The sequence below is a fragment of the Lagopus muta genome, chromosome Z (genome assembly GCF_023343835.1).
Source record: "Lagopus muta isolate bLagMut1 chromosome Z, bLagMut1 primary, whole genome shotgun sequence".
Lineage (NCBI taxonomy): Eukaryota > Metazoa > Chordata > Aves > Galliformes > Phasianidae > Lagopus > Lagopus muta.
Genome location: NC_064472.1, coordinates 2049839 through 2063786, shown reverse-complemented (window position 1 = coordinate 2063786; position 13948 = coordinate 2049839). Strand labels below are relative to the sequence as shown.

Sequence of the window (13948 nt, the reverse complement as noted above, 5' to 3'; positions counted from 1 at the left end):
TAACTGAGATTCTTTCTGAATGCAGGGAGGCTACGGCTTCATTACATTTCCTTGAGTAACAACAAGTGAGCACTAGGAAGCCCATACAACAGCACAACATCAAGCTGTGTTGATGCACTGATGGATTAAATAAGCAGAAGCCATCCAGGAAGGATTAGCATTGCTCTCCAGATATAAGCAGAGCAGCTCTGGCAGCAACGAGGCATTAAAAAGAACATCTTCTTTCTCTCTCTGATGGGAGTCAAATATTTATCAAAGGTTACGGGGGAACAATTGCAGAAAGCTTCCTGGAAGAGCTGTATGATGCTACATTCATAACCTCTTGTTCTTTCCTGCTGCTGAACAACAGTTGCATAACACAGCCTGAAAGCAGTATCCATATATAGATGTTTCTGCTCAAACCAATCAAATCTGAAAATAATTTCTGAGGGCCTTCATAAATCAGGATTTAGCTAAAAAGTCAGGTGACTTTCAAATATCTCAAAATCAATAACTTAAGATTAAATGTCTCCTTTGAAAAACATTCTCTTATCTGAACCCTTACACCTATCATTAAGTTTCCTACCACGCAATAGTCGGCCCCCCACATAAAACCACCTCAAAGAGCTTGGGGTTCTCAACTTCCAGCCTGGAAACACAGCATGCTTACTGCCCATATGGGGTCCACCCAGAGAAAATTAGGACAGCAAGCCCCCAGGAGTGCATAATTGGGAAGGCAGAAATTAACCTGAAGTCACATCATTTTCACCTACAAATGTGCTTACCTAGCAGGGAAGACAAATACTCTTTTGTTCAGATAATACATTCATCAGTTATGCTTCATACTCTCTGCTTGATAAAGCGTTAGACACTTTCCTAATTTCAAACAATGACTTAAGGGAAGTTTAACTTTGTTCAGTAACTATGTTAACTGGTAGAGCATAACTCCAAAGCCAGCAAAAAATTGAAAGTTGAAGTGTGAAAAGGTGCACCCACCTTTTATTCCAGTACTTACTTTTGACATTCTGCTGATATTTTTAATTCTTTGGTTCTAGAAAGAAAGACTTTAATCAACGACCCAAGGTTTCCTGTTCGAGGATTCTTCTCCACTAGATGAGGAATTGCAAAGACACAATTAAATAGCACTTGTAAGTTGAGACAATTTAGCTCAAACTGTATGTAGAATGAAAACAGACGTCAATGCCTTAAGTAGAAAGTATGATACTTGTTTTCCTAAACAGTGGTTACTCTGTTTTTAAGATTTTCCACTACATGCTTTACTACTCCATGATTGTTCTCTAAAATAATTTTTGTTCTGAATTAAAAATATTCCAGTGTGAAGCTTCTATGGCTCCCTTTGCAAGGCTTGCATAGAGCTTTCTATCAGGAAGCTGAGCAGGTTTCCACTACTTGCAGCCTCTTTGTAATATCACTGACCACATTCGTATTATTCCTTCCTTTCACCCCTGATTAATTCTCCCTCACAGATTATCTTTAAGGGCAGGAGGAAAAAGAGGTAGCAAGGACGGAGTTATTTGTTTTAAACCTTTCAATCATTTCATGTTTTACAAAAGGAAAGCTAGCTTTCTAAAGGCTTGGAATACATAAACACACTTGACACTATTCTAATCTTGCCAGTTGAACACATACAGTTACATATACAAAAGATGTGAATGTGTACATCTATGTTCCTAACATTTTTGCTCAGCCAGATGGAAACAAGATGTCAGTTTCTCACCTAAAGATTTGCAGACTGAGATGGTTGCTTCTTCCAAAAGTTTTAAGTCAGCACTGTGGGGAGGGGAAAAAACGGTTCCATTAGCAATTCAAGTTCCATTACTTGAAGAGAAAATTCATTACAAAACAGTGAAACACTGCTACAGAGCACTTCATTTTAACAACACATTAGCTAGTTTACATAGCTACTGAGCAGTACAATATGCATTTGAAGTACAGCAACCATAGAAACATATGAACTACTAAACCTTATGAACTACGAAAATCTGTGCTAAATTCTATGAACTACTAAGACAGGAAACTGATATTCAGAAATTAATTGCCAATGAGACATCACTGAACCATTTGTTACCAGTATTACCCCTGTGGCTTTGATGCTGTTGTGCTTGGTTTGACGTCACTGAAATTAGGCATTAGCTACACTGCAAGTTTGATGCTTTCAAAATGACAAATACCACTGAAATACACTGATGTGATCCAATATATAGCCCCTTGATTCTGTACTTCTTTGGATTTCCTAATCCAGTTTTGCACCCAGACGTTGCCCCACATTTTTGCATGTTCTCAGCTTGCAATTACAGTAACACACAGTATTCACATATCATCCACATGATCTCAATAAGAGAAGGCATTAAAAAGAGTAACTTAATGGGATAGGAAGACTTCTCTGTAAGTGCTCTAGCTGACTCTCCTCTCCTATTCACCCACAATTCAGAGACCATGACAGAACTCTATGGATTTGGTCAGGCCAATTTTCATGTTCCCAGAAAGACCTCACTAGCTTCCACAGGATCTCTGGATTAGATCTGTAGCTTATTTAGGCAGACATGATTTCCAAGAGTAGCCAAAGCTGAACAGCTCCTTGGAGAAAAGAGACAAAATTTTCCTCCTTCCTACCTTAGGATGCCTGAGCATGTAAGAAATGAGCTGGGCAGAAAAAAAACGGATAAGGTTTAACAAAAGCAAGTGTAGAGTCTTGCATCTGGGGAGGAATAATTGCATGCAGTGGTACAGGTTGGGGGATGAGCTGCTGGAGGGGAGCTCTGCAGAGAGGGACCTGAGTGTCCTGGTGGCCATGTTGGCCATGAGCCAGCAGTGTGCCCTTGTGGCCAAAAAGGCCAATGGCATCCTGGGGTGCATTAAAAAGAGCGTGTCCAGCAGGTCGAGGGAGGTGATCCTCCCCCTCTGCTCTGCCTTGGTAAGGCCTCATCTGGAGCACTGCGTCCAGTTCTGGGCTCCCCAGTACAAAAAAGACAGGGATCTCTTGGAAAGAGTCCAGCGGAGGGCCACCAAGATGGTGAGGGGCCTGGAGCATCTCTGCTATGGAGAAAGGCAGAGTGAACTGGGTCTGTTCAGCCTTGTGAAAAGACGACTGAGAGGGGACCTGATCCAGGTCTATAAATATCTAAGGTGTGGGGGGCAGAATGGCGAGGCCGGACTGTTTTCAGTGGTGAGTGGAGACAGGACAAGGGGAAATGGCCAGAAAACGGAGCATAGGAAGTTCTGCACCAATGTGCGCAAGAACTTCTTTATGGTGAGGTGACGGAGCACTGGAACAGGCTGCCCAGGGAGGTGGTGGAGTCTCCTTCTCTGGAGATGTTCAGGACCTGCCTGGATGCCGACCTGTGCGACCTACTGTAGGGAACCTGCTTTGGCAGGGGGTTGGACTGGATGATCTCTGGAGCTCCCTTCCAACCCCTACAATTCTGTGATTCTGTGGTTCTGTGAAGAAATCACCTCCACAACACAGTCAAATACTAAAACTAAATATACTTTCAAGCAAAAATACTTACATACATTCTAAGTAGCCTGTATTGAAATACACACAATTCTACTGAAACATAAAAAACAACCATTTCATTCTAAGGACAATCAATTACCAGAACAGCTTGCTTTCAGTTTGTGAAGGTTTAAAACCCAACAGGGCACAGCCCTGGGCACGCTGTTCTGGCTGACCTGCTTTCAGCAAGGCATAGGGTAAGGCAAGCCCTAAAGCTCCCTCCTGCCCTCAGCAGCTATGTAACACTACTCCTCCTTCAGCTCTCCTCTTTCCCATCTTTCATTCCCAGCTATTATAGTAATGACTTAATGACTCATCTTCCTCAATTCTTGCCAAGACATCTTCTGTATCCAAATTTTTATATAATTACCTGCTAATGTTTCTTTTCATTAATTTGCAACTGAAATCAATAATAGCCTGGACAATCTCAAAACCTGAGCAAGCCTACAGCACCCAGCATCATTCTCAATACCATTGGTTTTAAGCTGGAGTAGGACTTATGGGAGAAGACATACAGCTGACATGTCATTAAATGTAAGAAAGGAAATATCTCCAAGCAGAAATACGTTTCAGCATGAGAAACATTTATTGTAAATCATCAACCTGAAACAAACAAAAAAAAATTTCAGCTCTCTTTACAAGCTTTTAATTACAGTGCTTTTCACCGGAGAAGCATCTTTCCCTGTTGGAAAGGTGTAATATAGTAATACTGCGAAACTTAATACTGTCCTAATTAGATTACCAAAATTGCTGTTGCTTCCCAAGCATTAGGATTACATTTCCCAACGAGTAACCTGATTAATACAAAAACAGCTGAGACAGAAGACAAAAAGATAAGGATATTGGTAGGAACAGCAACTGATAGAATAATTTCAGAGGTTTTCAATAGGAGAGACCTCAACATAGAAACAAACATTTTGGTATGCCTGCAGCTACTCTGTGGATCAGAGTAACTTGGTGTGCAGTGAGCTGGCAGCATGCAGCTCTGCACCTACAGCTGAGCATCTTAAGACATTTTCACATTATGAAGATCGGCTTCATTAACATCAAATGCTGGCCTTTTTCCTCTTTTAAAAACTGCTTTCAAACATAAGTCTCAGAAACAGAAAACATACTCAGATCTGTGCTTTAAAACATTAAGATCAGTCTCAAAGGTGGTCTCCCGTTTCAATGCTAAAAGCATGCAGAGTAATTAAAAGCAAGTGGTACAAAACCAGAATGCCTTGTCAACAGCTTCCGACAACATTATTTGCTAGGCCCGGGTGAGACAAAGATATATCTATTTTAAGCATCTAAATCTGTCCATCTGGCTGCTGTCACCAGGATGTGCTCCTTCTGAGCAATTACAAGCATGGTGAGCATTACCCTGGACACCAACCCACCAGAGAGCTCTCAGATACTAAATAACCAAAACCCAACTAAAACCATCCACCTCCCACCACCCAAAGAAGCTCCGTACTCCTAGAATACAAGCAGAGCGATTACTGCAGTTGCTTCAGAATTTAAACCTTAAGTGTATACTTTAATCCTAATTGCAGTTCACTTTTTCCCCTAATACTCAAGGTATTAATTCTTACAGGAGTTTTTTTTCCCCCTTCCCTCAAGCACACAATACTCAAATTTCAACAAACTGTCAGAATCAATAACCAAACCAAGCAAGACCTTCAGAATTTCAGCAACACTTTCAATATCTGAGCCATTCTTTTTGGTACCAAAACAAAAACGAGCTTTGACACCTAGAAAAACCAACCCACTCCTTCTCCTTCACACAAGAACACAGATCTGAACTTTGCCATCCCGATTACTAGGCAACAACCACCCAACTCAAGGAATAGGAACACCCAGTGAGAGCATACTGCAGCAGAACACCACCCCAACACATGCACAGAGGGAAAGAAGTTGTTCTGAAATCCAGTAGAATTAACGCTGCAACTATTACACCTCCAAAGACTGATCCACAAAGGGAGATGTGGAGATGACGTGCTTAACGAATAAGCATAGAACTGGAAGGCTAAAACTAAAACATCCCCCCTTTCTAATCCAACAGCAGCACTGGTAGCATTCAACTTTTTCATCAAGAACAGGAATGGACTGAAGCTCAAGCAAGCACTAACTCCCTCTGAAAACTCCACATCCAAAGAAAGGGATTGCTTTGTTAGATGCTCTTAAGATCACTGTTTGGGACAAAAACATCTAAAATGCATTTAAATCGATCCTCTTGAACACATTACACTTAACTGCAATGAAGTAACCACAGGAGGATCCCATGGAATACGTGGAGGGAACAGCTTTTCAGAAAAGAAAGGCAACGACTTAGATCCAGATGAACGTGAGGTGCAGGATTACTTCCCTCACACTTGAACAAAAAGTTCTAGGCTTCACAGGAATGCCCTCTTCCTCTGTGACCTGTTGGCCAGCATTTTCAAAGTCCTTCATTAAAGCACAAATTTGCTCTCTTAAGTTGAGGGAATACTCCCAGGCTTCAACAAAACTGTCATTAAAGGTGAAATTTGCTTCCTGACTTCACAGAATTCTTTAAAGAAAGTAGCTTCAACTAGCTGTACTTTAAAGGCATCAAAACTCTTGTGAAACAAAGACATGGTTTAGTGATGGGATTCTGCAGGTCAGGCTGATGGCTGGACCTGATGACCTTGAAGGTTTTTTCCATTCTAAATGATTCTGAGTCTGAAAACATAGCTTTTACATTGGCAGAGGTTACTGCTTTAAAACACCCCAGCACAGCAAGCAGCAAGAACATTCTGCATACAGACTGTCACTACAAACCCATCCAAACACAGACTGCAGGTCATTACATCTTTTCTACCCTATTGAGGAAGATAAATCCCTCAAAAACTCTATTGTTCCCTAAATGCCACCTGAAGATTTGATGCACACTTTCAAGTCAACAGCAGAAGAGTGAAGGGTTGTAGAGCTTGAAAAGGGCAGAACCCATTTGGCAGTAGATGAGAGAACAGCGCTTTTTTACTGTGTTCTCTGAGAAAGCAAGAATTCTGGTTGCAAGTGGACTGTAAACACAATGGGAAATATTGTGAGTTATGTCCTACTGTGCTTGGTTTTTTAGTTATATATGTATATATCAAACAGCAGCAATTTATTTTGATTGTTCCACTGCCCCTTTGTCTTACAAAGTAAAGAACTGTTTCACAGCTCGATTTGGAGCTTTTCATGTTTACTAACTAACAAATGCTAAAATCATGCAGTGCTACAACAAACCCAGGAAGTATTAGGTCCAATAAGAGGATTCATTTCCCTACTGCCTTCTCTGCTTGTATTTTTCCTCTTCCTCTTTCCCTACAGCCATACATAGAACAAACCAACTTCCAAAGAAGCATCCAGAGAACACGATCCTGTTCTACCTGGGGATTGTGTCAGTCTCCATCTCTGCAAAAAGATGAGGAAATAAGGTCTTTTGATCTACCTCCACGAAGACAACACAGCACTTGTGTGGCTCACAACAGCACTTGCAAACCATCACCTACTATAAACACACCTTACAACAGCCTAGTGTAAAAAGTATTATTCACAAAGAGGAAGAAAAAACTTTAAATTCTGTCTTGGCAAGTGAAAACGGGTTCCTTCCCATAACTGCCAAAACCCAGCACCTCGCTGCTGTCAAACGTATGACCTCCACTCAAGCCTCATTAAAACAAACTTGATACTCCACAAGCTTTCCATCTCTAAAATGAACACTGACCTCTATTGTTCTGCTCCTGCAGGCAAGGTTATCTGATTTAGACAACGGCTGAGGATGCTGTGCAGCCAACATCATTTGACATCATTTGTCAAACCGCCCTCTCAGGTAGATGCAACTTAATGGGAAATATCAGCTTCCTTTCAATTACACTGCACGAAGGAGGCCTCTAAAAATAGATCCCTCCTGGCTCCCAGGCAAGAGCACCATCTGGTGTTCAGCTAATCAAGCCTTCAACCTGCTTTTGGATAAAGTTTTTGGGTTTGTTTGGCTTTTTTTTTTTTAATATGTCTTTCTTTATTTTATTTCTAAACAAGCCGACTCTGCACTGGATCTGAGAGCATGAAATAGGCACATCAAAAGCTCCCAGTTGAGCTGTGAGACAGTTCTTTACTTTGTAAGACAAAGGGGCAGTGGAACAATCAAAATAAATTGCTGCTGTTTGATATATACATATATAACTAAAAAACCAAGCACAGTAGGACATAACTCACAATATTTCCCATTGTGTTTACAGTCCACTTGCAACCAGAATTCTTGCTTTCTCAGAGAACACAGTAAAAAAGCGCTGTTCTCTCATCTACTGCCAAATGGGTTCTGCCCTTTTCAAGCTCTACAATCCTTCACTCTTCTGCTGTTAATTGTTGGCTATTCTCTCCATGCAGAAGCCAAAATTCTTCCTCTTCCTCAACCACTACAGAAACAGAGGTTTTCACCTTAACCATTTTCCCTCCAAAGTGTCTGAACTTCAGCTTACAGGCACAGCAATACAAGCCAGGTAGATTATCTGCCAGCTTTGAAATGTCAAAGTCATAGTCAAACAGCAGAATATGGGAGGCTATTAGATGCTATGAAAATAAATGTGGCTCTTTGTCTTTCAAAAGCCACTGTGAGCAGCATTCAAGACACTGCACAGAAGTATGTCACCACGTGTGAGCCAAACCTCACCAGAAACTTTATTCAATCACTAATTTGTATTAAATTCTCAGGAGCTCACGGTGTTCGTTACCTTGTGTCAGTTTTTCTCCTTCCAAAAAATGTCTCATTGACACTTATTTTGACAGGAGCTCTGTGTGAACAAATCAAAGTTGAAGAATGGAAATAAAACTGGCATTAGAATCTTCAACAACTGCATAAAAAGGGGCTTACTCAAGAAAAGCCACTTCAAAACAAACAAAATTCCAAAAAAATCAAACACATACACACACTCACATCCTCTTACAAACTCTACTGTTGATTTTTTTCTAGCAGCCAGAGGGCATTAATAGCAATTGCAGCTACAAGGAAGAAAGGAACCCAAAAAAGACAACACGGTGGTAAGAGATTTCAGAATCAGAAATAGAAGTCCAGTTTACAGGCAGGCATTTACTCCCCTGCTGTCTCAAACAGGAATAATGCACAACAACTCGTTTGCTTTTAGACTTGTCACTTTTATGGCTATGTTTCCAAGGTTTAGTTACCCAACAAACTCCATCACTGTACCTGTTGGTGGGAGCGGTGAAGCTGAAGGACAGCAGCTGATTCCAGAAGGGGTCATTCTCAGAGATGGGCTCTGCTCCTGATAACTTCTTCAAGTACTCATTGTCTGGAAGCTCACTGATGCTGCTGCTATTTGCTCCCATCTTTGTTATCTGGCAAATCACGTTCTAAACTTTCATTTCTGTAAGGAAAAAAAAGGAAAGAAACATTTAAAGTCCTTGGTACAAATGAGGAATATACAATCTCACGTGACAGCCCATCCTTCCAGGATATCAGCTTTAATAATCATCTACATTTTGAGAATACATAACTGTGACTACTAACTAGGAAAAAGCAGAAGTTTTCCCACCACCCCCACCATGAGGTAAAGCACTGCATTACAGGGTAAATAAAACACTCATGCCTGAGCTCACTTAAGAAGTAAAAACGGGAGCAGTTCTATTAGAAGATGCAAGCTACCTCCTAGAAGAAACTCTTGGTTTGTTTCAACAAAGGTACAGGACCTGTTTGAAGTATCACTTCAACTTGTTTGCCTCATCTTCACAGAGGCCTCTGCTTCCAGAAAAGACCGTCCTTGTGGCATAAAAATGAGGAAAACTAAGAACGATGATCGACGCAGCCACAATCTGCAACGTTAGCCTCCAACACAGCTGCAACCCCAACATCCTGTATTAGAGACTTAGTGCAAATCCACAGTATTCAGAAATGCCAGAACAAAACGCTAGCATAGTCAAACAGCAGAATATGGGAGGCTATTAGGAAATAAAGATGTGTTCTTTAGCAGGTGAAATCCTACAAAGATAGGGAAAAATGTTTAGGAAAAAACAAACTACACCAACAACCTGTGAACCTCTTAAGAGTCTATAAAGCTTTTTGTAAATGAGACCTATCTGCATCCTCTGCAGAAGCAATTTTGTCACTGTGACCACGCGCAGGAAGTGAAATATGAAGTGAAATCTGCAGAGAAGCATTGAAGGACTGTAAGATGTAATTAGTTAACGAAGGTTTCCAAACTTAGGCTGAGAGCTCACTCAGAACAGCATGAATGCATCTTACCTGAATACAAACTTTGCCACTTAAAAAGAAAAAAAAACCACAAAAGTCCCAGCATGCATTAATTCTGAGATCAAGTGAATATTAAAGCTAGAGGATCAAGTGGCAAAGAAACAAATGTGAATAATATATGATACTGGATCATTCGTACGTAGAAGAACTGAGGCTCAGGAACTGGGGTTCGAGTTGTACATAGACATCTTAGCCCTGCTGCCCCTGGACCACAAACATCCAGCTCCTACAGAAACCAACAACCTGGGATCAACTAAGATGATCAGAGGGCTGGAGCAGCTCCCCTTTGAAGAAAGGTTGAGGGATTTGGGTTTGTTCAGCCTGGAGAAGTCTCCAGGAAGAGCTCATTGTAGCCTTCCAGTATTGAAGGGAGCGTATAAACAGGAGGGGGATTGACTTTTAGGTGGCCTGATAGTGACAAAATAAGGGGGAACAGCTTTAAAGGACGTTTGGGTGAGATGTTAGGTTGACATTTTTTACTCAGAGGATGCTGAGTGCTGGCACAGGCTGCCAGAGAGGTTGTGGACGCCCCACCTCTGGAGGCTTCAAGGCCAGACTGCACGGGGTCCTGGGCAGCCTGAGCTGATGGTTGGCAACCAGCCCACAGGCAGGGGCTAGAACCAGGCCATCTTTAAGATCCCGTCCACCCCATGCTGTGCTATGATTCTAAGAAAGCTCTTGGCTCTGGCATACCCACTGAAATAACGGTGATTTGCTGCCTACTGTACCTTGTGAGCTCTCCCTCGTCCCCAGAGCCCGGCTGACCTCTTCCAAACAGAAGCAAGGCTGGACACTGGAAAACAGGATTTGTAGATTTTATCTCATCCTCTTTTACCACAGATTTTCCCCAAACTTGATTTTGTTAACAGGCACTTTTGTACAGAAAGGCTGCTCTGCAGGACCTCAGTTCCAAGCTCACCTCAGAATACAAGGCTAAGCAGACTCCTATCACATCACAGTAGGAAAGCCAAAAGGAACACACACGACAGCCCTTTCACCTCAGAGAAGTCAGTCCCAAACACACCAATAGCAAATCTACATTTTTCCCCTCCAAATACTCTAAACAAATTCATGGGTCATTAAAAAAAAAAATCTAATTGCCTTTTAAGGCAGAGCACTCTAATTGTTAGCTTAAAAAAAAAACCTTAGATATTTATTAGCAAGTCTTTTAGTTTAATGCAATAGTATCACCATACCAAGACTCTTTTCTCCTCATGAAGCTGTGAACATCCCCAAAGACTCATAACTCACACTGTAAGGCTGTGCAACATGCACATTGTGTTACATGCAACATCTGTTTGGCCACAGAACGCAGCCCCAACATGCAGGAGCAGTTGCTTCAAACCAAACACAAGGAAGTGCCTTGCACATCAGGACCTATTTCAGCCTCAGATAGATGAGGGGAAGCACAGATCTTAAATTCACTGTCCCTTCTAAAAGACTTTGATATTAATTATTAACCATGTTTACAAGAATCCCATTTTTCCTCTTCAGGTTAAAAGCAATTCAGCAGTACGTACAGCATCTGGTCATGACTCTGCATACCAAATCTTCCTGGTAAGAGCAATACACATGCTAGAATTGGAGGTGAAATGGACTTGCAGGACAGCCATCCAATAACCTCAGGCTTCTTAGGCTGTTAATGTCCTATCATTAGTGATAGGACCAGAGGGAATGGTTTGAAGCTACAGCAGGGAAGATTCAGGCTGGACATGAGGAAGTATTACTTTTCAGAAAGGGTGGTCAGGCACTGCAATGGATGCCCAGGGAGGTGGTGGAGTCACCGAGCCTGGAGGTGTTCAAGGAAAGGCTGGATGTTGTGTTGAGGGACATGGTTTAGTAGGAGCTGTTGGGAATAGGTGAACGGTTGGACTGGATGAGCTTTTAGGTCTTTTCCAACCTCGGTGATTCTATGATTCTATGACTCATGTGCTCCACAGCTTCTGCTGTTTTATTAAACTGCTTTGGCCAACCTTCAGCCAGAGTTCTGCAGTGTTCCCAGCCTCTCCTTTCACATACACAAACACGACAACAGCTTGCAAGCTTAACTCGGGGTAACCTGTACTGTAGAACTCCCAGCAGGCTTGTCACACCCTCGAAGCCTTCTGTTTAAATAATGTTACTGCAGTAGTTACAGTTCCACTAAGTCTCCTACTGGTCTCCCAGTGAGGGCATCCCACTAATCCACCTAGTAAAGCCAGCTTTGAGCAAAGCAGTTCCCCTTTCCACAACTAACCCTCACATGGTTGTCAGGCTGAACCTGCAGGCAGCCTGAAAATACACCTATACACACACATAGAGACACAAACATCAACATACACACATTCAAATGAGACATTCAAATGTCTCATATAATCCTAGAATAAAACGTCCTAGAAGCAGAAGACATTACCAGAAGGTATCATTTAGCTCCAAAATTTGAAGCCTGCTACCCACACAGTACATTTAATTCTCTGATAGTCATTCATACTCCAGCAGTATTTGCAGTCCAATACTTTGTGGACTGAGTATCATACACAACACTCATCTGCAAAACTGAAGAGCAGAGATGGCACCCGCAAGTAACAAAGTCTGAACAGACATCAGTTACACCTCAGAGATGATCTTCAACTGAAGGAAGGCATCAGGTTCAACCTTCAAAATCTGCAGACTCATCCTCACTGGGGATTTCCTAATCTCCAGGACAATCCCACTTCTCAGTGAGCAGCCTGGCAGCTGATAGCAATGGACACTGAAAGCCTGAAGCAGAAGCACAGCCCTCTAGTTTGTGCCCAGGAATGTTTGTCAGATGTGTTTCACCCAGCTCTAGAGGAAGTAGAAAGTTCCAGTAAGCTTGAAGCCCCACTTTTTTGGTTGCCTTTAAGAATCCCAGCTTTCTGCTCGCAGCAATACACTTGTGCACCTCCAGGCACACTGCAAGGGAGACCATCAAAGGCAGCAGGTCACACCAGTCCCAGCTGAGCTGGGCAGGCACACACACACACTGCTCGCATCCTCACCCACCTGCACTCCTCCTCACCGAGCCCATTCCGAACTGCAGCACACATCAAGGACTGCAAAGCCTTCGTGGAGTCAGAAATGTTATTTCTGCTCATCAGTACACGACCACGCGGAACTTTGGGATGAGAAATGTTCCAAGCAAAAAGATCTGACTAAGAAATGATGTCACCTGCTTCTTCCACTGCCTGCTGCCAGATGTACCACAAGGGTCCCCATGTCACAATGTGCCAGGCAGCTGCTGCCAGGGGGAAACTTGTTTGTTAACACATATCCAAAGCTTCAAATGCACTGACAAAGGACTGACAGATCTCAAATTGATGCTGATGCTGCAGAACCAGAAAATGTGAATTCCAGCACATAAACTGCAGTTTCCCTTAACAGTACAACCTACTGTTTTCTGCTCACTTCTAGGGAAAGGAAAACCCAGCAAGCAGAAAGTAATCTGACAATTCAATTTACTGCTTAGTTCTCCAAAGTATCCATTATCTGAAAGCAAGAGACAGCAAAGTGACAAAGCTCCCTTCACACAGATGTTTCTGCCCCTACCTGATGTGTCATGCACTCATCATACTGCACAGCTCAGGGAACTGTTTGGGGGAAGAATCCCTGCTAAATGAGATTAGTGATGCACAAACACTCTGCAGTGAGAACTTATGCCCTTAAGGGCAGCTGCAAAAAAAAAAAAAATTAAAAAAAAAATCTTTACAACTCTCAGAATTTAAGATATTTTTCTATTTTTAATCAGAAGAAGCATGAAAAAATGTTCTTATTTCAAAGCATGTTAAAAAATAATTTAAAAGCAAAAAAAAAAAAAAAAAAAAAAAAGAGCAGAGATGCATCAGCCATACCTCAATGTCTGCCAATGAAAAACGCCATCAAACCACTGCTATCAGTGCTTCCCCTACCTGAGTTCCCCAAGGAACTGCTTCTGCTCATGTTCTTTTCCACAGTACTGACTCGTGGTTGCCTCCACAGCTTTCCTACACCTACATGGGAGTGTTCCTTTCCCTAATTCCAGGCAGAGCTGCCCAGATACCAGTCACTCTCCATTTCTTCTCCACCCACTCCTTTTCAGACTCCAAAACATCCTCAGTTCTGATCTCAAAGAATTTAAGATTACTCATCTGAGCTGTCTGCTGTTTTCTCCTGCAGACAAACAAACCATCCTTTTTGTTCCTTCTGTTCTGCAACCTGCC

At 42.1% G+C, this 13948-nt stretch overlaps 1 protein-coding gene across 7 annotated transcripts in view; it reads right to left on the bottom strand.

The window, feature by feature from the left end:
- Window positions 1-13948, bottom strand: part of DYM (dymeclin) — a 150442-nt gene that overhangs the window by 133634 nt on the left and 2860 nt on the right. For 5 of the 7 annotated variants that reach the window (XM_048931597.1, XM_048931601.1, XM_048931594.1 and 2 more), the window contains 4 exons: window positions 10481-10545; window positions 8691-8868; window positions 1718-1770; window positions 995-1088 (listed from right to left, as the gene is read on the bottom strand). In XM_048931597.1, the coding sequence (XP_048787554.1) occupies window positions 995-1088; window positions 1718-1770; window positions 8691-8830 (287 nt within the window). In that variant the 5' untranslated portion in view covers window positions 8831-8868; window positions 10481-10545. The remainder of the gene's footprint in view (window positions 1-994; window positions 1089-1717; window positions 1771-8690; window positions 8869-10480; window positions 10546-13948) is intronic. The other 2 variants (XM_048931595.1, XM_048931600.1) reach the window with 1 other exon arrangement.